Raw genomic sequence first — 26,251 nt, 5'->3', positions numbered from 1 at the left:
CACGTGTGTGTAACAGTACATGCAATTAACCACTTCTAGGAGTTTTTCCCACCTATAGTTTTTGACAACATCGAATAGGGACAGGCGGTACTTTTCTAACTCTTCTTGCATCACCTTCACCTGGAGGGACTCACGACACACCTTCCTGCTATTTCCCCCTCCCGGAAACGGGCTCAGTGAGTCTTGGGCGGGGCTAAGCACTGGTATTTTTAACCAGCGATGCAGGTGATTCTCACACTCTTGCAGACGGGTGAGCCGGTCGAGGCTCTCCCGTTCCAGAAGCCAGACTTGCACAGTCAGAACAGTGGGGGTTGGAACCCGGGCACCTGTGGTTCGGGGTATTTTCAGCCCCACTCTCCACCCCTGGCGATGGTGATGGAGGAACAGGAGCCAGAAGCGCGCAGAAGCTCCCAGCCTTAGTGAGGAAAGGCGCTAAGGTGGGTGTCCTGGGTGGGAAGGTCGGCCTTTCCGGGCCTCCTGGGTGGGAGTCCCGCGCGGACCTCCTGGGGGCGAGCCCGCGTGGCTCGGGCCGCGGAAGCCGCGCTGTACGGCGGCTGTGTGTCCCCCGAGCCGTTCCGCTGCCCGGGTTAGCAGCTCTCTCGTCCCCTCACCACCACCCCCTCCCTCCCCCTCTCCCTCCCTCTCCTTCTCTCTCCCTCCGCTTCCCCACGCGCATCCGCCCAGTCCTGCCAAAACCTCCCGGCACGGAGGGGGCGCACGCGGAGGGCCGCGGGGCGCAGGCCGAGGCCCGGCCGCAGCCCGCCGCCGCAGCCGTCCCGCTTGGCGCGCGGCCCTCGGTCCCCGGCCCGCGCAGCCGCCGCTCGCTCAGGCCCGGCCCCTCGCCCCGGCCGCGGCTCCGCCAATCGCCGGCCTCGCCCGCCTCCGCCGCACCTGCGAGGAGGAGCCCGCGCGCCTCCGCCGCAGCCGTCGCTGCGTCCCCGCCCCGCCCCCACCGCGGCGCCCCCAGATCATCCGCCGCCGGCGTCTGGCTCCCCCCGGGCGAGGAGCGGAAGCCGCTATCCCGAGGCGGAGTTCGGGGCGCCGGAGCCCGGCCGGCTGCTCAGCCGCAGCTTCCGGGCAGCGCCGGCGACGCGCGGGGCGCTGGCGCCCCGCGGACCCCGCGACCCCGGGCGAGTGGGCGGGCGCCCCGGACGGGCAGCCCGGCCGGCGCAGGCGGCGGCGGCGGCGGCCGCGGTGGTCGCGCTCAGACGCCCCGTGCGCCGCGCTCCATGCCGGTGTGGTGCTGCCGCTGCTCCCTGGCCGGTCATTTCAGGTGACTTCTCTGCCGGGGAGGGGAGGGGACGGGAGCGGGCGGAGCGCTTCCCGGCCTGGATGCTGCGACCGAGATGGGCTGAGGCCGGGCGGGGTCGGGACGGGTCCGGGATGCGGGGCGAGCGCCTGGTCTGCAGCGGCCTCCCGCCTCGGCCGCAGCTGCCTCCTGGTTCCTGCCTGGTCGGGGTTCCCGCCTCGGCCGCCTGTGCTTGGGGGCTCCTCGCTCCGGGGGACTGCCCTCTGTTGTCCCCTTTTCCTTTCCCTGGACTGTGCCAGTCATGGGACTTCGAAACCGGCTAGGCCCGGAGTGAGTCGGTTTCGGCGACCTGAGACTTCTAAGTGGTGCAAAGTTTTAGGGAAGTATTGGCGAAGCTTCCTCCCTACCCCACCTTTAGTATATATGTATACGTATGTACCTATACCTATATCTATGTGTTTATTTTAAACGCGATAAGTTACTGTGTTGAAGGGAGGTAGGGAACTCTTTTAATGGGAATTATCTAGTAGATGCTAACTTTGTTCTAAGATGTTTGTCATTGTGAGCCATATATTGTGGAAATTTGAAATAGGTGGCCATTCCGGACTCACATTATGGCAAAGTTTGTAGGGATGATCAGGTTAATGCATTTTAAAATAAAAGTGAGTATATTATGTGTTCTAGATCTAGCACACTTGGCCAATGCTTAAGTCAGTTGTGGAAAGACCAAAGACACTTGGAACTGGTTTTAACCCTGTGAAGAAATGTTAGACTTAGCAAAGAATAGTAAAGCACCTTACTTTGGCGTCTATGAATGTGCTAGGATAATGCTGTATAAATTTTTTCTAGTAAAATATGAAACTCAGATCAAGGGTTTTTTTGTTTTTTTGTTTTTTTTTACGTTTATTTTGGGGGGAGGGGGAGAACGAGCAGGGGAGGGGCAGAAAGGGAGAGGGAGACACAGAATCTGAAGCAGGCTCCTGGCTCAGCCCTGTTGGCACAGGGCCTGATGTGGGGCTGGAACTCACAAGCTGTGACATCATGACCTGAGCCGAAGTTGGACATTTAACTGACTGAGCCACCCAGGCATCTCTCAGATCAAGAGTTTTAAAATTGGAGTTCATGGGTAGAACTCACATGGTCATGAACTTGTATGTAAAGAAAGGTACAACTGATACATTGGCTAAAAACTTCAATCAAAATTTCATGTCCTTCAACTATGACTATAAGCAACAAGCAGCATAGTATTTGTGACCTTGTCACCAATAGAATGCACATTTTCACTTCATAGTGGTAGATTTCTAGGAACACTGTATACTTATTTCCTCAAAATTACAGTGCTTACACATCACTAAACTTATTTTTTAATACAATAGAGAAGTGCAAATAAATGTCACAAACTTTTTGTAACTGTATTTTAATGTAATTGGTTTCCTTGTAAATTCTATGTATCTTTTATGTGTTTAATATATTATTTAAAGAAGTTCAGAGGCTTCACCAAATTGCAAATGAGTGTAAGGCACAGGGAAGGTTCAGGACTCCTTTAATAGAGAGCAACAGTCCAGGCTTGCCCAGCCTCTCAGTCAATGAGTTCTGTAGGGATTTCTAAGTTCTGGCTATTTAAAAAACATTGTTTTATTTAATAAACTGCTGAATTTTGGGTTCTAGGCAAATTAGTTTGTTGACTGCTTGACAGACGTTGTTTTGAGAGTATCAGATCCACTTTGGAGAGTTTCGAAAACCCATTCCTCTAGTGAAAACTTGTTAAACTGAAGCCCCTGAGAAATTAAACATGCCTTTCAGAAAAGTGCTGTCCAAAAGTCTTTTGACTGCTTTTGGTACAGTTGAACTCTAAAGACACAGGTTGGGATTTGTATCCATTTAACTAACCCTAGGTTGTGGATACCATACGCTTACCTCTTTGTACAGAAATTTGGAGGATTTGTCTTTCCCAAAAACAAAGTACTTGATATGTTTTGATCTTGAGGGTTAAAGGAAAGCAAGACTTGCTAGCCAAAAGGTGAAAATTATGATTAATAAATAATATACCCATTGTAAAAAAAAATGTATTGTATCTCATTTAAAAAAATAAAACATCTAAGATGGCTTCTTTAGGAAGGTGTTTATAATTTACTCATGTTATTTTTTTTGAGCGATTTTATTAGGAATAATACGTTTTAAACAGGTTGTGATAACCTCTGTATTTTGGATCTTACACAATATCTGAAAGGAACAGGTATTCTGAGAACTGTCCGCTGACTTCTCAACCATCTAACTGTTCCATGCTTACTATTTTGGAAGATGAACAGTGTGGTGAACATTTGTAACTTTAGAGCCTTTTTTTTCCCATATAGTAGTATAAATTTGGTAACAGTTTAGGATAATGTTTCCAAAGACTGTAAAAACTCCGGTAATATTGCTAGATGTGAGAAAAGTCTTTTTGCTACCCAAATTTTATGCCTGTGCCATCCTCTTAAATTTGTTTTGAGACTGGACTATAATATTTCAAAAATAAAAGATGGAAGGTCTCCAAGATCATATTTATCAAATAGTCTTTTTTTATTTGTATTGAGGAGTAAGAGCATGGGGGTGGGGGACAGAGAGAAAGCAGGGGAGGGGCAGAGAGAGGAGGAAAGAGAGAATTCCAAGCAGGCTTTGTACTGCCAGCACACAGCCAGATGCAGGGCTTGAACTTAACAATCGTGAGATCATGGCCTGATTCTTAACCAACTGAGCCACCCTGGGGCCCCTCAAATAATTTTTTAACTTGATACCTAATAGGACAACTATTTTTACATGTGTGTAAAATGTTTTTACACGAGGGGCGCCTGGGTGGCGCAGTCGGTTCAGCGTCCGACTTCAGCCAGGTCACGATCTCGCGGTCCGTGAGTTCGAGCCCTGCGTCAGGCTCTGGGCTGATGGCTCAGAGCCTGGAGCCTGTTTCCGATTCTGTGTCTCCCTCTCTCTCTGCCCCTCCCCCGTTCATGCTCTGTCTCTCTCTGTCCCAAAAATAAATAAACGTTGAAAAAAAAATTTAAAAAAAAAATGTTTTTACACTATATTCTATATTGTAATTTTGTATTTTCTAATTTAGTGTTCCAAATGAAGGAAAAGGAGATTTTTTTTATTAGAATAAATACTTGTTTTAAATACAACATTCATCAAATTGGATATCTCAAGTAGAAACTGAAAATGTTGATAGACCTGTGATACACTATGCATATATTATAAAACTAAATTGTAGCTGAATTTTTTAGCAAGAATACTTACCAGTAGGCCTTTGTTTTATCATTGCTTTATCTAAAACCAGTGAACCATACTTTTGGTTTTTGTTTCTCTTGATTCAGTTTTTTCTCTCTGTTAATCTGTATTAATCAAATACAATGCAAGTTTATTGCAAATAGTTTATGCTAGTATTATAGATATACACACATTACATACATACAGTTTATACTAATGACCAGTAGGAAATCAGAACAAATTACTTACACTGTACACAGGATTTAGATAAGCTAGAATGCTGGCTCTAGTTCATGTACTAGAGTATTGGAACAGACCAGTTAAATTGTTTGAGGTCCACACACAAAACCTATTAGACCTAATAAATGAATTAAGCAACATTGGAGAATACAAGATCAACATACAAAAATCAGTCATTTTTCTATACTCCCTAGTGATGAACAGTCTGACAATGAAATTAAGAAAAAATTCCATTTACACTAGCATCAAAAAGAATGAATAGGAATAAGTTGTAAGACTTGAATAGTGAAAACTACATAACATCATTGAGAAGAACTGTAAAGGAATCCCATATTCATGGATTGAAAAGCTTAGTATTTTTAATTAAGATGGCAGTATTCCTCAAACTGGTCTATAAATTTAGTGCAACCCTATCAAAATCCTGGCTGCCTTTTTTTTTTTTTTTCCAGAAAGATAAGCAGATACTAAAATTCATAGGGAATTACAAGAAACTCAGAAGAGCCAAGACAACTTGAAGAAAGTTGGAGAATTACTGCTTCCTAATTTCAGAACTTAATATAGAGAAACCGTAAGCAAGACAGTATGGTGTTTGCATAAAGATATAGATCAGTGGAATAGAATTAAGAGTTCAGAAATCCATACATTTGTGGTTGGTTGGTTGGTTTTCCATGGGATCACAAGATGAAGGGGAAATTCCAGTCTCCTCAACAGATGGTTTCAGGACAAATGGATATCCACAAGCAAAAGATGTCTTACCTGACACCTCATGTGTATAAAAATTTAATTCAGAATGGATGAAAGACCTAAACATAAGAACTAGAAATCTAAAACTTACAGAAAATGGTAGTCCGTCTTGGCGATGTTGAATTAGGCACACAGTGGTTCCTTGGACACCAAAAGCACAGCAACAAAAGAAGTAAATTGGACTTGATCAGAAATTGAAACTTCTGTGATTCATAAGAAAACAAAGTGAAAGACAATCCACAGAATGGGAGAATATACTTGCAAATCATCTATTTGAAAAGAGACGTGCTCTACACGTGTAAAGGATTTTTAAAGTTGAACTATCGGGGTGCCTGGGTGCTCAGTCGGTTAAGCATCTGCCTTCGGCTCAGGTCTTGATCTTCTGGCCCATGAGTTCAAGCCCTGCATTGGACTCTGTGCTGACAGCGTGGAGCCTACTTGGGATTGTCTCTCTCCTTTCTCTGCCCCTACCCTGCTTGTGCTGTCTCTCAAAATAAATAAGCTTTAAAGCAATTAAAAAAAAGAAAAACCTCAATAATAAAAAGCCCCGTTTGAAAGTGGGCAAAAAATGGAAGATTTCTACAAAGAAGGTGATACAGATGGCCAATAAGTAAATTGAAAAGATGCTTAACATTATTAGTCACTAGGGAATGTGTTAGGGAAATGCAAGTCAAACTGCAACGAGATGTCTCTTCACACCAATGAGGATAGCTAAAAAAAAAAAAAAAAAAAAAGTGTCGGTGAGCGTGTGGAAAAGCTGGAACCCTCTTACATTGCTGGTGTGGTTGTAAAATGATACAGCCACTTTAGGAAACAGTTTGGCAGTTCCTTAAAATGTTAAACAGAGTTTATGATCTAGCCATTGCATGTACTCCTAAGAGAAATGAAAACATTTGTCCACACAAAAATTTATATGTGAATGTTCACAGCATTATTTGTATAGCCAAAAAGTGGAAACAACTCAAATGTTTATTGACTAGTGAATGGACAAAATATATATTCTATCCATACAGTGGAATGTTACTTAGATGTGAAAAGGGGTGGAGTACCAACACATCCTGCACCGTAGGTGAACCTTGAAAACATACTAAGTGGAAGAAGCCAGACACAAAAGGCTACATAATGTATGAGAGGTTCCATTTGTATGAAATTTCCACAATAGGCAAATCCAACAAGACAGAAAGTAGATTAATGGTTGCCAGTAGCTAGGGGGAGGGAAGAATGGGGACTGAGTTTTAATGGGTGCAGTAGTTTACTACTAACTAGTTTACTATTATTAACTCGGTTTATCACTTTTAGGGTGATCAAATTCTAGAATTAGTGGTGGTGATTGCAAAAATTTGTGATTATACTAATAACCCTGAATTGTACACTTTAAAGTTTATTTAGAGAGAGAGCAATAGAGGGGCAGAGGGAGAGCGAATTCCAAGGAGGCTCTTTGCTATCAGCACAGAGCCCAACATGGGGCTTGATCTCCTGAACTGGGAGATCGTGACCTGAGCAGAAATCAAGAGTTGGATGCTGACATGACTGGGCCACCAGGCGCCCTTGAATTGTACTCTTTAAAAGGAGGAAATGTTTAAGGTTTGAAGGACACCTCTCCTTAACAAAAAGAGTGATTATCATTTTTTTTTTTATTTCCCAGATTATATATATGGGAACAACGTTTGAGATAGGGAAATCTGGAAGAGACTGAAGGTGAGGTGTTCATCTTCAGACAAAGAATTGTGGCCTTTGCAGCCTCCACAATGATATTAATCAGGCCCGGGTATCCAAAAGGACTTTGGTCAGAAGCATCCGAAGTGAGCTAGGGAACCTGCCCTTGGCACGCTTTTTGGAGAAATATCAGAAACCGGCATGAATATAATGCACTGATATTGAGTTCTGTTAACAAGAAGTGGAAGCAGGCCAGACAGCTAGTATACCTGGATCTGATCGGAGAAGTAGTTGGAATGATCTGAAAGGGATAATTTGAGTATAAGACACTTCTTCCAGGAGCAGTCTTCACTTTGAGGAGGGGCTATCCCTAGTAACCATGTCCAGAGGGTATCTATTCTGGCCCAAAGAGCCATGTATCCGTAGGGGAGTCCAGATATTTGGGGTGGAGGTTATACCTTCAGGAAGGCTGTCGGTGTATTCTGGAGAAGCCCACTCTATCCTGGTGCAGACTGGGACCTTGGGAGGCTATAGGGAAGAAGGAATTTTGGTTTTTACCTCATCCTCTCCATTTATCATTGTCCTCCAGGATCTGTGAGGCCTATGAAATAACTGACCCATCTCATGTTTATCATTTTGGAAATGGTAATAAGCATACTCACCCATAGTTGTTGCTCAGTTTAATATTTCCAGTTAGTGGCCTTTTACTGACTATATGAAGATGAAAAATAATTTGGGGATTCTATTCTGAAATAATCACTAGTATAATGCAAAACATTTACTGTGTTTGGAGGATATTCCATTTATTGCAAGAGTGTGTCAGAATGTTAAAATTAGTTTTGGGATGCCTGGGTGGCTCCATCAGTTGAGTGTCCGACTTCAGCTCAGGTCATCATCTCATGATTCAGAAGTTCAAGCCCCACGTCAGGCTCTGTGCTAACAGCTCAGAGCCTGGAGCCTGCTTCGGATTCTGTCTCCCTCTCTCTCTGCCCCTCCTCCCACTCATGCTCTGTCTCTCTCTCTCAAAAATAAATATTAAAAAAATTTTTTTTAATTAGTTTTTAGGGAGGTAACTGGGGAAGAAGGTAGATTAGAAATGAGCATTAATACCTTTCCGTGTTTCAGGGTGCCTGGGTGGCTCAGTTGGTTGAATGTCCAACCTCGGCTCAGGTCATGATCTCACGGTTCCATGTTAAGTTCTGACAGCTCAGAGCCAGGACCCTGCTTCAGATTGTCTCCCTCTCTCTGCCCCTCCTCTACTTGCACACATGTTCTCTCTTTCTCTCTCTCTCTCTTTCTTTTCTCTGTCTCTCAGAAATAAACATTAAAAAAAAAATGAGATCTTTCTATATTTTTAAAAAAATTTCTTTAACGTTTTATTTATTTTTGAGACAGGGAGAGACAGAGCATGAACAGGGGAGGGTCAGAGAGAGGGAGACACAGAATCCTTAACAGGCTCCAGGCTCTGAGCTGTCAGCACAGAGCCCGACGCGGGGCTCGAACTCACAGACCGTGAGATCATGACCTGAGCCGAAGTCGGCCGCTTAACCAACTGAGTCACCCAGGCGCCCCTCTATATTTCAATATTTAAGAATTAATAAGATGTATAAACTTTTCTTTTACCAAAATGCATAGTTTATAATGTATAAAAACAGTAACTTTTCCTTAAAATATGTGACTTCCAAATATACCACCTCTAGTGCACTTGTCTTTTTATTAACTAGAAAAAAGTAAAAGAGAAGCTGGCCATTCCTAGGAAATCCCAGAGAATTCTAAAAATCCCCAATACAGTGCTGTCTCTTCTGTCTTTGAAGATGGCGTCTTATTTAGAACTTGTCTAGGACTTGGCCTGCTGGTAACGGAGACCTTAGCGGCCATTTAAGATTTCTGACTTTAACAATGGTACAGGTTGACATGCAAGCTAATCTACTAATTTGAAAGCATTCCTTTCAGAAAGGACTTCCTTTTCTCCTTTTATGGGACTTGAATATTTTATGGCTAAATCTGAAGAAAGACTTTTATAAAGGCTATATTGACTATATCTCTTGTTTTGTTTTTGTTCCGTGTTTGTGTGTTTGTTTTTAAAGAAACTATAGTGACACTGAAACCGAAGGAGAGATTTTTAATTCCTTAGTGCAATATTTTGGTGATAATTTGGGGCAAAAAGTTAAAGCTATGCCATTAGTTGAAGAAACTTCTTTACTGGAAGATTCATCAGTGACTTTGCCTGTGGTAGTAATAGGTAAGTTACTAAATTTTGTCTCTTAAAATTATGGTCCTTACTGCTACTGTCTACTCATAGTTACATGGCAGAAGTTCTTTGGATTGTCCTGAAAAATACTCTTAGGTTTTCTGATATGTTTAACCAATAACCAAATCTTTGGAGAGAGTAATGGGTTTATCTGATACTAGATTCTGTGTTAGAATGTAACACTCTTTTGTTGAAAGCCTGATATTACTCTATTATGTTATACTATCAATTGAGTTAATTATGATAGCATCATGGCAATGATGATAACCAGTATTATTAGAGCTCTATACAGAGCATTCTGTGTGCATTGTTGGATTATGCCTTACAACCTTAGAGCCCTCTTTTGTAGGGTAGATACAGTCAGGGCAACTCAGAAGTTGAGTAACTTATGCAAGTAGTAACCAGTTCTCAGTAATGAACGTTACGGTATTCTGCAGTAATGTTTATAATGACCTTAACCAATAGCTAGTGTTCTATATCCTTTGTACCACCTCAACAGATAGTCCTATAAGATACTAAAAATTAAGCAATTAATAAGATCTAATTACTTCAAAACTACAGAAGTTTTTATGATAAAGTAACTGCATGTGTTTAACTACCTGTGACGTATATCTTGCATCTAATATTCAGACTTACCTGGTCAGACAAGTACTACAGGTACTGCTGCAGGAAAGCATTATGGGGCATAATGTACCTTGATGTCCTATAGTTTCCTTAGTTTCTTCGATAGCCCCTTTCCAAAGTTAACAGGAAGGGGAGAAAAGTGCTGTCCTCTGACTGGCATATGGGGGATGCGGGGAAGGAAGGAAGGAAAGGAGGAAAGCAAGATTGTTCTATCCTAGATTTCTCTCTCGGGGAGATGGGAGAGATGATGGTGTCTTTAGTGGCTTGCATCCAGGGTATCTTAGACACCATACCTCATGTTGCATTTTCTCACTTCCATCCAATCCCGAGCCCAGGATTTTCCTTCCCAAATGTATCGGCATGAGTAAAGAAACCCTATTTTTGTCTCAGCTGGGCTGTGGGAGCATCAGAAAAGGAAAAAGTACCGTGATCTGTACCTGTCCACCTCACTCCCCCCAATACCATCTACTCGTGTTTTGCTTCAGCTAGCCAATGGGTAGCTTAACCTAACACTCTAGGACTGTTCCCGCTGGCAATAGCCCTCCGCCGGAGCACAGAGCAAGAGCTCGTTTCCGCTGTCAAATTCCCACAAACGCCAGTGGCTTTAAATGATGTAAATTTATTATCTTACTGTTCTGTAGGTCAGAAGTCCAACACTGGTTTCACTGGGCTAAAATCAGGATATCTGCAGAACCGCATTCCTTTCTGGAGTCTCTAGGGTAGAATGTTTCCTTGCCTTTTCCAGTCTCTAGAGGTTACTCTAATTTCTTGGCTCCTGGACCTCTTCTCCATCATCTAAGCCAGCAGTGTTGGTTCTCTCTTCATCTTCCATCATCACCTTTCCCCCCTCACCAGAGCTGGGAGAGAGTCTCTGTTTTTAAGGATCTGTATAATTAGATGGGGTCCACCTTTGTGAACCAGGATATTCTCCCCATCTCAAGCTCCTTCATTCAGTCACATCTGCAAAATTACCTTTTGCTGTATAAGGTAACAATCTCAGGTTCTTGGGGTTAGGATGGAGACATCTTTGGGAGTGAGGAAGCATTCTACCTACATATTTATTTCTCTCTGAACTGCCTGTGTGCATTTATTGCCAATGTCTGTTGAGTGTTTTTTCTTTTTGATTTAAGGAACTTCGCTCTTTGCCTCAGATCCTAATTCCCACTATTTTGCATTTATTTAATATTTATTTTAATTAATAGATTTTATTTTTTAGAGCAGTTTAGGTCTACATGAAAATTGAGTACGAAGTACAGAGAGTTCTTATATATTCCCCTTCTGCTACCTCCAGTTTCTCCTATTATCAGTATCTTTTTATTGGTGTGGTGTATTTGTTATCACTGATGAAACTCTGTTTATAGGTTACTATTAACTAAAATCTGTAGTTTACATGAGGGTTCCCTCTTTATGTTGTACAGTTCTGTAGGTTTGCTGAGTGTATAATGTCATGTATCCTCATGTACCCACAGTTATAGTATCTTACAGAATAGTTTCACTGCCCTAAAAGTCTTCTGTGGTCCACCTGTTTGTCCTTTTCCTCAACCCCCGACCCCTGGCAACCACTGATCTTTTACTCTGTGTGTTGTTTTTGATTTATCTAGAATATCATATCCATGGAATTACACAGTATGGAGCCTTTTCAGACTGGCATCTCTCACTTAACAGTATACATGAAAGTTTCCTCCAGGTCTTTTTTGTGGCCGGATAGCTCATTTCTTTTTTGTCACTGAATACGATTCCATCGTATGGATGCTTCAGTTTATTTATGCACTTATTGAAGGACATCTTGGTTGCTGCCCGTTTTTTACAATTATGAGTAAAGCTGCTGTAAACATGGATGTGCAGGTTTTTGCATAGCCATTAGGCTTTCAGCTCGCTTGGGTAAATACCTAAATGCTCATTGGATCATAAGACTATGTTTAGCTTTTTAAGAAACTGTCAAACTGTCTTCCCAAGTGGCTGTATCATTTTGCATTCCTAACAACTGTGAATGAGAGTTCCAATTTCTTTAAGTCCTTGTCAGCATTTGGTATGGTCTATGTTTGGGATTTTAGCCATTCTGATAGGTGGGTAGTGGTACCTCATTGTTTTAATTTGCAGGGCTGTGATCATACATGATGAGTGTTTTTTCATATGCTTATTTGTCATCTGTTTATCTTTGATGTCAAAGATAATTTGTTCAGATCTTTTGTGTACTTTTTTAAAATTTTTTTTAACGTTTACTTATTTTTGAGACAGAGCATGAACAGGGGAGGGTCAGAGAGAGGGAGACACAGAATCCGAAACAGGCTCCAGGCTCTGAGCTGTCAGCACAGAGCCCGACGCGGGGCTCAAACTCACGGACCGCGAGATCATGACCTGAGCCGAAGTCGGCCGCCCAACCGACTGAGCCACCCAGGCGCCCCTCTTTTGTGTACTTTTTAATGGATTGGGTTATATTTACTTTCTTATGGTTGAGACTCAGTAGTTCTTGGTACAAGTTAGAAACAAGTACATTATCAAACAAGTTTTGCAAATATATTCTCCCAGTCTGTGACTTATCTTTTCATTCCCTTAAGAATGTCTTTTCCAGAGTTGAAATTTTAAATTTTAATGAAGTCCTGTTTATCAGTTTTTTCTTTCATGGATCCTGCTTTTGATGTTATATTTAAAAACTTACTACCAAACCCAGGGTCACCTAGATTTTTCCTGTTTTGTCTCCTAATTTTATGCTTTATTTATATTTAGGCCTCTGGTCTATTTTGAGTTAATTTTGGTAAACGATGATATAAGGTTACTATCTGGATTCAGATTTTTGCATGTGGATGTCCAGTTGTTATGGTACCATTTGTTGCAAAGACTATCCTTTCTCCATTGGATTGCCTTTGTTCCTTTGTCAAAAATAAGTTGACTATATTTGCGAGGATCTAACTCTGCTCTGTCCTTTTCCATTGATTTGCTCCTCTTTCATAATTTCCACACTGTTTTATTGACCATAGTTTTATGGTAAGACTTGAGTTTGGATGGTGTTGGTCTTGACTTTCTTCTTCAATATTGTGTTCGCTATTCTGGGTCTTTCACCTTTCCATTTAAACTTCAAAGTTTTTTATTATTTTTAATGTTTAATTTTGAAAGAGACACAGAGTGCGAGCAGGGGAGGGGCAGAGAGAGGGAGACACAGAATCCAAAGGAGGCTCTAGGCTTTGAGCTGTCAGCACAGATCCTGAAGTGGGGCTTGAACTCATGAACTGTGAAATCATGAGCTGAGCCGAAGTCAGAGGCTCAACCGACTGAGCCACCCAGGCGCTCCTCCATGTAAACTTTAGAATTAGTTTGTCAATATTCACAAAGTAACTTTCTGGGATTTTTATTTGGATTGCATTGAATCTGTAGATCAAGCTGAGAAGAGCTAACATCTTAACAGTATTGAATCTTCTTATTCGTGAACATCTATTTAGATCATCTTCAGGCTCTTTCATCAGAGTTTTGTGGTTTTCCTTGTACGCATCTTCTAGATATATACTTACCTTAAATATATAGAGATTTATACCCAAGTATTTGTGTGTGTGCGTGCATGCACACACATGCGCACAAATTAAACGGTGTTGTGTACTTATTCTAAAATGCCACTTGTTTATTGCTGGTATATAAGAAAGAAATGACTTTTGTGTATTAACCTTGTATCTTGCAATCTCGATGTTCTAGGAGTTTTTTGGTCAGTTCTTTGGGATTTTCTACATAGATAATCAAGGCATTTGTGAACAAAGACAATTTTATATCTTTCCAGTCTGTCTTTCCTTTTCTTATTACATTAACTAAGACCTCTGTCATGGTGTGTTGTTGACTAGGAATGATGAGAAGAAATATCCTTGTCTTGTTGTTGATCTTAGAGGGAAAGCATCTAGTTTTTCACCATTGAGTATGCTGTTAGCTGTAGATTTACTGTACTCCTTATGAAGTTGGAGAAGTATCCTCCTTCTGAGTTTGCTGAGGTTTTTTTATTTTTATTATGAATAGGTGTTGGATATTATTAAATGCTTTTTCTGTATCTTTTATTTGTATTGATATTATCATATGATACTACTTCCTTAGTTTTGTCTCTTTGGTTTGATTAAAGGAAATTAACTCTGCCTCAGGTCTTAACTTCTAGTATTTCTTGTTTGATTTTCATTTTTAGAAGTCACATAGTTTCATTTCCTTTCTGTCTTTTGAGTTTTGTGTCATACTTAAAGGCTTCAGCATTATAAGTAGAAGAATTAGCCTATATTGTCTAATATTCTTATGAGTTTACTTTTCATATTTACATCTTGGAGTTTATTTGGGGCAAAACATTAGAGATGGAAGAGGATTTCCTTCCTGATAGCTGGCAGTTAGCATAGTTGGATTAAATTTTTGGTAGTTGGAGATAATAGAGAAGTGGAAACCTGGACTAGAGGAACTACAGAAATGGATGCAGTTCACCAGGGTTCAGCAAAAAATTCAGTTTAGTTTTAGTTTAAGCAAATAAAAATATAGGAAGATGGTATCAGATCAGTCTGGTCTGATTGAGACCAGAATATGGTGAGCACTGGATAGCTAAAAGCAAGCAGTTAAGGCCTTCCAAATGGAGGGGGGGTAGCATGATGAGGATTGTGTGTTATCAAAATTCATCTGAATGTAGAATGTGAAAGGATTTTGGAATAGAAGTGTGTTCAAGTCTCTTGAGGAGAATCAGGAGACTTTTATCTTCTGAGATCATAAGAATTGACACTAACAAAGACAGCTGAATGGATATAGTGATTAAATAGATTTAGAATCAGAACCTGATTAATTTAGGAGTTTGTTAGCACCAGACTTTGAGAGGGGTTGATATTTAAAGGAAAGGGCACCTGAATGAAGGAACTCATGAATATGCTTTTGAACACATGATGCACCTGTCTCTACCTTTTTTGTTTGTTTTTTTGGTAATAGGAAATGGACCCTCAGGAATCTGCCTTTCTTACATGTTATCGGGCTACAGACCATATTTATCATCAGAAGCAATACATCCAAATGCAATCTTACATAGTAAATTAGAAGAAGGAAGACATCTTTCCATTGTTGATCAGGTATTTATTTCTTACATGTTAGTGCTTTTGCCTTTTTTTTAATACTCAAGGTTAGTTTTGTACTTTTATAAGCATTGTATTTTTTTTTATTAAAAAAGTTCTTTTTTAATGTTTATCTTTGAGAGAGACAGAGACAGAGTACAAGGAGGGAAGGGGCAGAGAGAGAGGGAGACATAGAATCTGAAGCAGGCTCCAGGCTCTGAGCCCGACACGGGGCTCAAACTCCCAAACTGTGAGATCATGACCTGAGCCAAAGTCGGATGCTTAGCCAACTGAGCCACCCAGGTGCCCATAAGTATTGTATTAACTTAATTGAAAATTCTTTCTTCTAGACAACATTTTCTAACATTTTTATTTTTGATTTGTAAATATAGTCTGCCAAGTTACTTCTGTTTATTTTCCTTTGATTAAAGCAGAATTTCCCAAATTATTTCCTGGTGGGAGTTTTAGTAGGTGCTGTTTGTTCAAATAAGTTTGGGAAGTGCTGCTTTTTGTTACTGGAATGTCATAGTAAATATTAAGGCATATTAATGTATTAAGTGGATCTTCAAGATTTGCAGTAAAAGGATCTGATTAGCTTTGTTTGAAATCCTGTCTCATATTCATTTGACCAAAGCATCTATGAAGATCTCAAGGTGTGTTTTGTAGCAACACTCTCTAGGAAGTGCTGGATTTGAGTAATGGCTTTCATTCACTATTAAAATAGCTGTGGTGTTTTAGTTTTAGTTTTGTTTGTTTTTTCCTTCAAACTCTACCTGCCTTTTTTCTTTTTTAAAAAATTCATTCAGGACTTAGAATACCTGTCTGAGGGCCTTGAGGGCCGATCATCCAATCCAGTGGCAGTACTTTTCGACACACTTCTTCATCCAGATGCTGACTTTGGGTACGATTATCCATCCGTTTTGCATTGGAAATTAGAACAACATCATTACATCCCTCACCTAGTTCTCGGTAAAGGTCCACCTGGTGGAGCTTGGCATGTGAGTATATTTTTCTTAGCATTTTAGTCCATGTGAGTTATTATATGTCATCTTGAGAAGGCTGTTTGAATTCTGAAACATTACAACATGAAGTACAGTGTTTACCACATTTGTATCTGAGAATTTTAATGCTGTTCAATACAATATGGGTTACAAGAAGGTAAGCCACATTTGATTACTGATAGTCTTAACATAAGCTTCTCTATACTGTTTTACAAGAATTAAGTAGAAAATACTACAACAGTGGTTTGCACAGTAAAAAGTTTTAAATTCATTTTAGACTTTACAAAATCTCACACAGCGTCTCATCCCAATGAAGTTGTATTATTGGGCTGCTATAATGATATAACATAGACTGAGCGGCTTAAGCAACAGATAGGGTTTTCCATTACCTCTCAAGTTTTACCGTCACCTTCAGTAACTACATATGTGACACAGAAGCAATACCTTCACCTCTTAGTCTCTTATCTCTTCATTCTTAACGATCTCTTCCATTCCTCCTTAGACACAAACTCCTGGGGTTCCACTGTAACTACTCAGTGAAAATCTAAATTCTCAAATATCTTTGTGACCACACCTCTTGATGCTTCCAGCTCCGTTACCCAGTTTGTACTGTACCCAGTTTTCAAACAGAGCATTTGAAACTCTGGTCTTAACCTCCTTACCTACCCCAGCTTAGGTTCTATAGTCCCTTGATTTTAGCCATTCTCCTTAATTCCCTTGCCTCATTGTCCTTCTGCTACACAGGCTTGGCAGTAAAAGCAATTCACGTAACTGTCAATTTTGTCTTTTCCTATACTTGTGCTATTAAATATTGCCAGAAAAAAAGTTGTACAACTGTGAAAAGTATTCTCCAACCTCATTTGGGTCCTGAACACTGTTTGGTAATCCTTTGATATTTACTTATTAAATGTTCTTGTCAAACTTCTATTGCTTTTTTAACTTTCCTATTTAGAAATATTCTTAATTCCTATGTGATGGATTCTGTTTTCTAATTTTGTACTCAAACCTACAAACTTCTCTCCATTCATACTGCTTCCTTGTTTCTTATCCCCTGTTAGAGTGGAAATGGTATCATTTCTATCTGAGGCTTACCTTCCGACTGTATCCTGTATCCCTGTCTTCTCCAGAGACATTGTATCTTGAGTTTCTCTGCTGGCTTCTGTTCATCAGTATATGAATATACTAAAATTATTATCCTTTATTGAAAAGTTTTTAGGGGCGCCTGAGTGGCTTAGTTAAGGATCCGACTTTGGCTCAGGTCATGATCTCACAGTTCATGAGTTCAAGTCCTGCTTCAGGCTCTGTGCTGACAGCTCAGAGCCTGGAGCCTGCTTTGGATTCTGTGTCTCCCCCTGTCTGTCTGTCTCTCTCTCTCTCTCTCTGCCCTCCCCCCACTCATGTGCTGATTCTCTCTCTCAAAAATAAACAAACATAAAAAAAAATAAAGTTTTTATGTGGAGCGCCTGGGTGGCTCAGTTGGTTGAGTGTCTGATTCTTGATTTCTGCTCAGGTCATGATTCCAGGGTCATGGGATTGAGCCCCACGTCAGACTCTGTGCTGAGTGTGTAGCCTGCTTGAGATTCTCTCTCTGCCCCCCTCTGCCTCTCTTGCCTGCTTATGGCCCCCACCTCTCTCTCTCTCTGTCTCAAAAATAATAATAACGATAATAAAGTGTTTATGTGCCAGCTTATCTGTATCCTTTGCTTTAGAGCCAACTTCTTGAAATAGGTACCTATCCTTTATTTCTCTGCCTTTGCCTCCTATTCCTTAGCTCACTTGACTGTAGCTTCTGTCACTGCCTTTTCTCCTGGAGCTTCTTTTTGAAGGTCAGTAACTTCCTTTTTGCTCAGTCTGAGTCTCAGAATGTATCCCTCCTGACCTCTGCAACATTTGGTAGTGTTGATATCCCTCTTAGATTCTCTGAACCTTTCATCTCCTCGTTTTTCTTCCTGTTTCATCACTCTTTTTTTCAGTTACCTTATGTACTCTTCTGTAAACTCTGTCCCAGGCCAAGGTCATCTCTTTATATTCTTCATTCTCCTCGGCTTTCCTCCTATAACTCCACTGTCTTGAACTGAGTGATTCCTGAATCAAGAACCGTAGCCCAGATTGTTTTCTTTTGTATATTCACCTCGTTACCTTCCCCTGATTATTCCTTGGTGTTCTCAAACTCAACATGCCTAAATAGTCATTTTTATTATCAGATTTCTTAAATTCCTTATGGAATAGCACTGTAATGTAGTTACTCAAGCAAGAAACCTTTCTTGATTATTCTTTCCTCAACTCCCACTCCAAACCAATTATCCTATCTTTTCCATATTTTTCATAAACATATGGTAAGTCCGTCTACCCTACTTTTCCCCATTGTAATTATAATTTTTCTATATTGGCCATCGTCATCCTTGACCCATATTATTGGAAAGGCTTCCTACTTTTGCTGGGGGGTCCAGGTTCACCATCAGACTCTAGATTCACTAGGATTGACAGGATTCCTTAAAGGTCTTGTGCTCATGGTTATAGTTTATTATAGTGAAAGGATACAGATTAGAATCCTTAAAGGGGAAAAGTTCATAGGATGAAGTCCAGGAGAAAACAAGCTTCAGTTTCTAAATGTTCATTTTTACTGGAGTTTTACTGGGGATGCACTTAATTCTCCCAACAATGATTTGTGACAACGTGTGCGAAGAGTTGCCAATCAGGGATGCAGGGATGTTCACCCACACCTTGGTGTCCACGATTTTCTGGGAGCCAGTCATGTAGAACAGCAGTGGCCACATGACTGATCTCAGTAACTGATTGCCTTGCCTCTCAGAGCAAACATTGGTGTTTACCATAAATCTTGTTGTTAGGATAAACTACAGTTATACTGGTACAGCATGGCCCAAGGCCTCTGGCCTACAAAAAAAAAAATCACTCATTACATAGAATATTCAAAGCACTCAGTGTTGCTCTCATAGGAGGCAGCCAAAAGCCAGTCCTTAAAGACAGACCTTTCTGAGTAACGTGTACAGTTCAAGCAGCCCAAACCTGTTAATACTTTCCTGCATAAGGCTGACCTTCTTTTAATTCCTTGAAGGCACTCCTGTTCTTTCTCTTTATAAACTGTCACATGATGTCTTTATCCAATCTAGAATATTCTCCCTTCCTTTTTAAAAGATATTTTTTTAATTTTTTTTTTTTTTTTTAATGTTTGAGAAAGAGACCGAGTGTGAGCAGGGGAGGGGCAGAGAGAGAGAGAGACACAGAACCTGAAGCAGGCTCCAGGCTCTGAGCTGCCAGCACAGAGCCTGATCCGGGGCTCAAACCCACAGACCGCAAGATCATGACTTGAGCTGAAGTTGGCTGCCTAACTGACTGAGCCACCCAGTTTAGCCGCCCCTAAAAGATATTTATTTTTGAGAGAGTGAGAGAGTGGGCAAGAGTGGGGGAGGGGCAGAGAGAGAGGGACAGGAAGAATTCCAAGCAGGCTCCGTGTACTCTCAGTGTAGAGCCTAATGTAGGGCTCGGTCCAGGAACTGTGAGATCATGACTGAGCCGAAATCAAATGGGATGCTCAGCGGACTGAGCCACCCAGGAACATCCTCCTCCCTTTTTAATATTACACTCCTTACAGCCCATTTGTGTCCTTTAAGAAACATGCTTCTGTTTCTTCTCTTTCTATATGCTCCTGTCAGGTTTGCATCTCTTAATATACCAAGTGTCCCTGATAGCAGGCATTCATGGCATTTAGATCACATAAGGGAAAACAAGGCAGATAATGAGAAAAGAGATCAGGGACTAGGGCTCTCAACTAACCGGAAGAACTGGTGCAGGGGGAATAAAGTTGAGATTATTGACAGGAAGTGGACTCTTAGTGCCCTAAGGGTTTTGAGTTCCAGATAAGACAATTATGGCTCCAGATAATTTCTGTATACAATAAATTAAGTTTCCCTTCTGATGTTTTCCGTCTTCTTGGTTGTGATCATAGTATCAGGCCCAGCCTGCCTCAGAGCAGTGACCGCTTGCTGCCTTCTCTCCTGGTGGTGACCTACACACTGTCATAGATAATGGGCTTCACATGGCCCAGCATATAGTAAGTGCCTGGAAATGTTAGTAATAATAAGTACCATTCCCAGTACCGGATTGTTCAGAAAACAGGACAAGAAAAGTTAAGAAAAAGCCATAGCCTAAAAGAAATGGTTGAGAGAGATCATTGGGGTCATTGGGACAGGTGCTGTTGGCCCTTGGGCTTGTTGCTTTGAAGTGAGCAAAGCAGAAGTAAGTGGGACAAGGGAGCTTGAAGGGCTCACTTCCTTAAAGGCAGCATTAGCCTCAGCTGTGAGTCTGTTCTTAATCAGGTAACCACTGCTTATTTCCTTAGTTTTAGAAAGAGATGCTGCTGTATCCAAGCCAGCTTGGACTTCACAGTTATAATTGATGGAGGGGGAAAGGCTGTTTCACTGCCCAGTTTTTAGAAATCTGTTAGGGGTGCCTGGGTGCTACGTCAGTTAGGCATCTGACTCTTGGTTTTGGCTGAGGTCATAATCTTGTGGTTTGTGGGTTTGAGCCCCACATCGGGCTTTGTGCTGACAGAATGCAGCCTGCTTGGGATTCTGCCTCGCTTCCACTCGTTCTCTGCCTGTCTCTCAGTACATAAATAAATAAATAAAATGAAGAAAAATCTGTTAAAATGGGTAGACATCTAAAGTGTTAGAAATTAACTTTTTTCCTCTTGTTTAAAAAGTGAAATTACAGATTTCCTATAACATATTCTGTATCTGAATTACTTTATAGGCTGAAGCTATCAACATTGTATAGGCATCTGGCAATATGATAAACTTGTTTTATAAATGTATACTTTATGAAAGGAATATAAATGCTACAGAATGATAAAAGTATTTTTAATTTACACAACTACTTCTTTCAGCTCTCCTTATCCACATTCTTAATGATAGTGAATGAAGATGGGTTTGGTTTTTTTTTTTTACAAATCCATGTTACTGCTTAAATGTGTTTGTGCATTTTTTATTCAAATAGAATATGGAAGGTTCCATGTTGACAATCAGCTTTGGAAATTGGATGGAGCTACCTGGACTTAAATTTAAAGACTGGGTATCCAGCAAACGAAGGTAAATATCGAACTGTTAGAATCCTTTGATGTACAGTGGGAAAGTCCATTGGCAGTTTCCAAAATATTTGTGATCCTGTCTTGGAATAGTATAAATTCATGTGTCTTTCAAATAAAACCTCTTCATAGCCAGTCATCATGAGCTTAGTTTCCATTTAGAGACTAAGCACACACAGGTAAAGGTTTGTCTACAGATTGGGTTTCTTTGACTTTTGTTAGTTATGGATTTATCCCACTCTGCTGTTAAACCACTCTGTTTAGTTTCTCATCCACCCACAAATCCTTTCTACGCTTATTGTTATCAGTGGATATACACGTTTGTGTATGGATATCTCACATATACGTACTTACAGTGTTTGGCTTTCAGAGTAGATGAGTGTATGTGCTTAATAATTTAGAATGATGGAATAAGCCAGAATCTGTGATATGATTGGCTACACTGTTGGCTACTATAGGAGGTAAATATTTAATAAGAAATACGAAAATAGAAGGAACTGAGAAGAAATCTCTCCCTGGAATAATATAGTTTTATTTGGGAGCAAAAAACCCAAAATTTAAGAAGAGAAATATGAAAAACCTTATATTCAAGGATAGTAGTATTAAATTAGATAATATAGAGAAACCTAATTTGCTCACGGAAACAAAGTAAAGCAGGAAGTTACTTAACCTTTGCAGGGTTGTAAACATTGAGTGCTTGACTTTCTGCTAGATAGAAACCATATTAATCCATGGAAATTATCCTTGAGAAGATTTAAGGAGAACAAATTCAGACCAGCATGGGCCATAGAGATTAAACCTTTCAAATATTCCTGTTGGGATTTTTTTTTTAAGTTTTATTTGTTTAATCTCAGCATTCAACATGGGGCTCAAACTCACGACCCCAAGATCGAGAGTCACACGGGCTGACTGAACCAGCCCTGCTTTTGGGTTTTTTTTTTTTTTTTTAAAGGAGTTTTATATTGGTTTGAAACGAAAAGTAGCAAAATCAAGCAAGTTGTACAATTTGATTTTCATAAGCAAGCAAGTGAAATTGCTCAACATTCTTCCTTTTGTGATAGGGGTAAAAAAGGGAAGCCTTGGGGCACCTGGGTGACTCAGTTAAGCGTCCAACTTCTGCTCAGGTCAAGATCTCAAGGTTTGTGAGTTTGTCTGCCGTCAGCGCAGAGCCTGCTTTGGATGCTCTGCCTCCCTCTCTCTGCCCCTCCCCCACTTGCACACACTTTCTCTCTTCATCTCTCAGAAATAAATAAAAACATTAAAAAACCAGGGGGGGAAGCTTTATGAATATGTGCCAAAAGTATTCATTCTTTTACATTGGGCACATTGTATATCGAAGCAATATGTGAAGAATCTTGTAATTAAATACTGGCTTTGAGTCTGCTGTCCCGCACCTTTTCCTGCCCCTCCCCCACGCACGTGCCTGCACACCCACTTACATGTGCTAGCTCTCAGAAACAAAAAAAAAAACTTTTATGAACTTCTAGTTACAATTTGTAATGAATTATGTGAAATGATTTGGTATGTTTTTACTGCTACTTATTCTCTAACTGGGGCCCAGTGAGGGTTACTAATGCCTATTGCTTTAAAGTTCAAGTGGAAAATGAATATGCTGTTTTTGAATAAAAGTACATAAGTGTATTTATAGACCTCTGTTAATAGGAAAACACAGAATTGTTTTATCTACTTAGATATAAGATGATTTTATTCAGAAGACCGATATGAATTATTTTGTCATTAGGAGAAAATAGCAACTTAGAAAAAATCATGTCAGAATCCTATCATCTTTAAGAATCATGTATTGTAGTTAGACCTGCAGTGTAATATCAATGTTATAATCTGTCATTCTATTATAGTGTGTAGACTGAATAGTATATAGACTGGATTATTTATAGTTGTGAGATAGACTGTAGTCTGAATTTCCACATTTTAATTCATTTAAAAAGTTCATTGGTAAAGGTAGCTAATCTGAACAGATTCTATGCAAAGCCCTTGGGAAACAGATGCATTAAAATACAGTCTCTACCCTCAGGGGACTGACTGATAAAACTAATTCTTTACTTAAATGTTGAACTTTGTTAAAGAAGGCTTTCTCTGTTAAAGGATAATTTATAGTTAAGACAGGTGAAATTAAAAAGATCTATATCATAGCTTACTAGATGGAAAAGGAATAATCATGGAAACTATCAAAGTACTATCTTCATAGCATGTTTTTCCTTTTTTAGGAACCTAAAAGGGGATCGTGTTATGCCAGAGGAAATAGCTCGTTACTATAAACATTATGTAAAAGTCATGGGTCTGCAGAAGAATTTCAGAGAGAATACTTATATCACCTCTGTATCAAGACTCTACAGAGATCAAGGTGATGGTGATGGACAAGACAGAAATATTTCAACGCAGCATTTACAGATAGAGAAGTCAAAACTTATCAAGAGAAATTGGGAGATCAGAGGTTATCAGCGAGTAGCGGATGGTTCCCACGTTCCCTTCTGTCTCTTTGCTGAGAACGTAGCTCTGGCAACTGGAACGCTGGATTCTCCTGCCCATCTGGAAATTGAAGGGGAAGATCTTCCTTTTGTGTTCCATTCAATGCCTGAATTTGGAGCTGCTATAGGCAAAGGAAAGTTGCGTGGCAAAGCGGACCCAGTGTTAATTGTGGGTTCCGGGCTTACTGCAGCTGACGCAGTACTGTGTGCGTACAACAATAATATTCCTGTGATTCATGTATTTCGCAGACGAGTAACTGATCCAAGCTTAATTTTCAAACAGCTTCCCAAAAAGCTTTATCCAGAATACCATAAAGTCTATCATATGATGTGTACTCAGTCATATTCTGTAGACTCCACTCTTCTTTCTGATTATACCAGTTTTCCTGAGCACCATGTGCTTTCCTTTAAGTCGGACATGAAATGCATGCTTCAAAGCATCTCTGGATTGAAGAAAATATTTAAGCTCTCTGCAGCAGTAGTACTGATAGGTTCTCATCCCAATCTGTCTTTTCTGAAGGAGCAAGGGTGTTACCTGGGCCACAACTCAAGCCAGCCCATCACATGTAAGACTAATCCTGTGGAAATAGATGCATATACCTACGAATGTGTTAAAGAAGCCAACCTTTTTGCATTGGGTCCTTTGGTTGGAGACAATTTTGTTCGATTTTTAAAGGGAGGGGCATTGGGTGTTACACGCTGTTTAGCTACGAGGCAGAAGAAAAAACATTTGTTTGTGGAAAGAGGAGGAGGAGACGGGATAGCTTAAAGTGAGTTTACAAGTAATTTATATGGACAGTTTACCATTAAAGATTTTTTAATAGTGGTTTTGCAGTGTACTGGCTTGAAGTTTCTGGACTTGAATGAACTGAAGAGAGCCTCAAGCTATCTATAGTAACTGTTTTTTACAGTTACGAGAACTTGGCATCCTGATCTATATAGTATCAAAGGTATCACTGTCAGACCAATAGAAACACTGCCAATTTGGTATACTTTAAGCGCTTAACAAAAATGTTCTTTTCTTCCAAGACTTATTTTTGGTGATCGTTTGTGATTATGTTTGATTCCAAAATCTGACAGCCTTGAATAATGGATAAAACCATACAGTCCCATTAAACCAGAAATTGTCTTCACTGTATATTCGAGCAGCAAGGTGACCTAAGGGTGGTCTAAAGACCAACATTAGCTTCATTTGTAGCTTGGTAGAAGTGTGGACTTTTAGGCCCCACAACAGATTACTGAAATCAGAAACTGCATCTAATGAGATCCTCAAGGAATCTGTATGCTCATTTAGGTTTGAGGCATACTGGTGTAAAAGAACTATAACTTAGGTATGCTGGGGGTGGGCAGAGTAGGAAGCATTTATAACTCAGGTTTAATTTATTTTGAATGATCAATTCTATAAATCTAATTTATTACCAAATATGGTATTTTAAAAAATATTTTTATTGTAAACTTGGTAAGTACTTCATATTCTTAGCTTCTAATAATTTAAAGAGTCCAATAATGTTGGCATACACTTAAACATTCAGAAACCTGCCAAAATATTTTTGGAGATTTATTCTCTCTTTAACATAACAATCTAACTTGCAATTCAATAAATTGTGAAAACTATCCCTGTGTCAATTTTGAGTTACTTTGTCATTAAAACTAACATATTTGGGCAAAAATACTTATAATATTGTAATATTATTTGGGTATCCTAGAATTATTTAAGGTTAAAACCTTTCTTTTCCATTCTCATGATTACTTTGAAATCTGTTGGACAGGACCTAGCAGCTTATCCTATGGCTGTTTATTGAATTATATACCCTATCTTGATTTACTTTTATTTAGATGTGCTTAATGTCTGTATTTTCACACAAGTCCCCAGAATTTGTGTTAGGCATAAAAAGTCTGTCTTCTGAATTTCTTAACCTTTTTGTAATGGATTTATTGAATACCTATTCCTTTTTCCTTAGTATAAAAAAGGACTAAAATGTCCGTATTTTTCTGTTCAGTTGCAATGTTATGTGCTTACAGGATCATAATTCACCTTAAAATAGAATTCAAAATCTACTTCTCCAAGGAGCTGTTTCAGATGAATTCTTACACTCTTATACGTCCCATAATTCTAAATCGTTTCCTTATCACTGTCAACCAGCTATTTGGGATAGAGGAAAACACTCAATTTTAATTGATAGTTATAATGATGTCTTCTTCACCCCTTAAAAGTCTAGCTCTGGAAAGAATGTTTAAAAAGCAGAATCACTTGGGCACCTGGGTGGCTTGGTTAAGTGTCTGACTTCAGCTCAGGTCACAATCTCATGGTTTGTGAGTTTGAGCCCGTGTTGGGCTCTGTGTTGACGGCTCAGAGCCTGCTTTGGATTCTGTTATCCTTTCTGCCCCTCCCCTGCTTGTGTGCTCTCTCAAAAACATAAAAAAAAAAAAATCACTTCGGGGTTTGAAAACAAGATTTAGGCATGGCTCTTAGTGGTTTTAGGCAGTCTTGAGTATGTGAACTTAGTTCAGAACCTTTTAATTTTGAAAAAAACAAGTGGTCAACAGAAGTAGTAAAAACTCTTCCAAATTAAACCTATTAAATGACAGCAAGTCCCAGCCTGACAAT

The 26,251-nt window shown here is 40.1% G+C and overlaps 1 protein-coding gene across 3 annotated transcripts; it reads left to right on the top strand.

The window, feature by feature from the left end:
* The first annotated feature begins 205 nt into the window (after window positions 1-205).
* On the top strand, window positions 206-25,257 carry OSGIN2 (oxidative stress induced growth inhibitor family member 2). Of its 3 annotated transcripts, none has more exons than XM_086695781.1 (6): window positions 208-437; window positions 9,217-9,371; window positions 14,934-15,070; window positions 15,859-16,050; window positions 21,070-21,161; window positions 23,383-25,257. In XM_086695781.1, the coding sequence occupies exons 2-6, from the start codon at window positions 9,305-9,307 to the stop codon at window positions 24,410-24,412; spliced, it is 1,518 nt and encodes a 505-aa protein (XP_086551907.1). In that variant the 5' UTR covers window positions 208-437; window positions 9,217-9,304; the 3' UTR covers window positions 24,413-25,257. The 3 variants fall into 3 exon arrangements, with proteins under 3 accessions (XP_086551908.1, XP_086551907.1, XP_025778839.1); XM_025923054.2 differs by lacking the exon at window positions 208-437 and adding an exon at window positions 1,088-1,273; XM_086695782.1 differs by lacking the exon at window positions 9,217-9,371 and having other exon boundaries at window positions 206-437.
* The last annotated feature ends 994 nt before the right edge of the window (window positions 25,258-26,251 follow it).

Source organism: Puma concolor, chromosome F2, assembly GCF_028749965.1.
Source record: "Puma concolor isolate L17-30 chromosome F2, mPumCon1.1.hap2, whole genome shotgun sequence".
NCBI lineage: Eukaryota > Metazoa > Chordata > Mammalia > Carnivora > Felidae > Puma > Puma concolor.
Note: the sequence above shows the minus strand (reverse complement) of the source record. Positions and strands in the feature narration are given on the sequence as shown.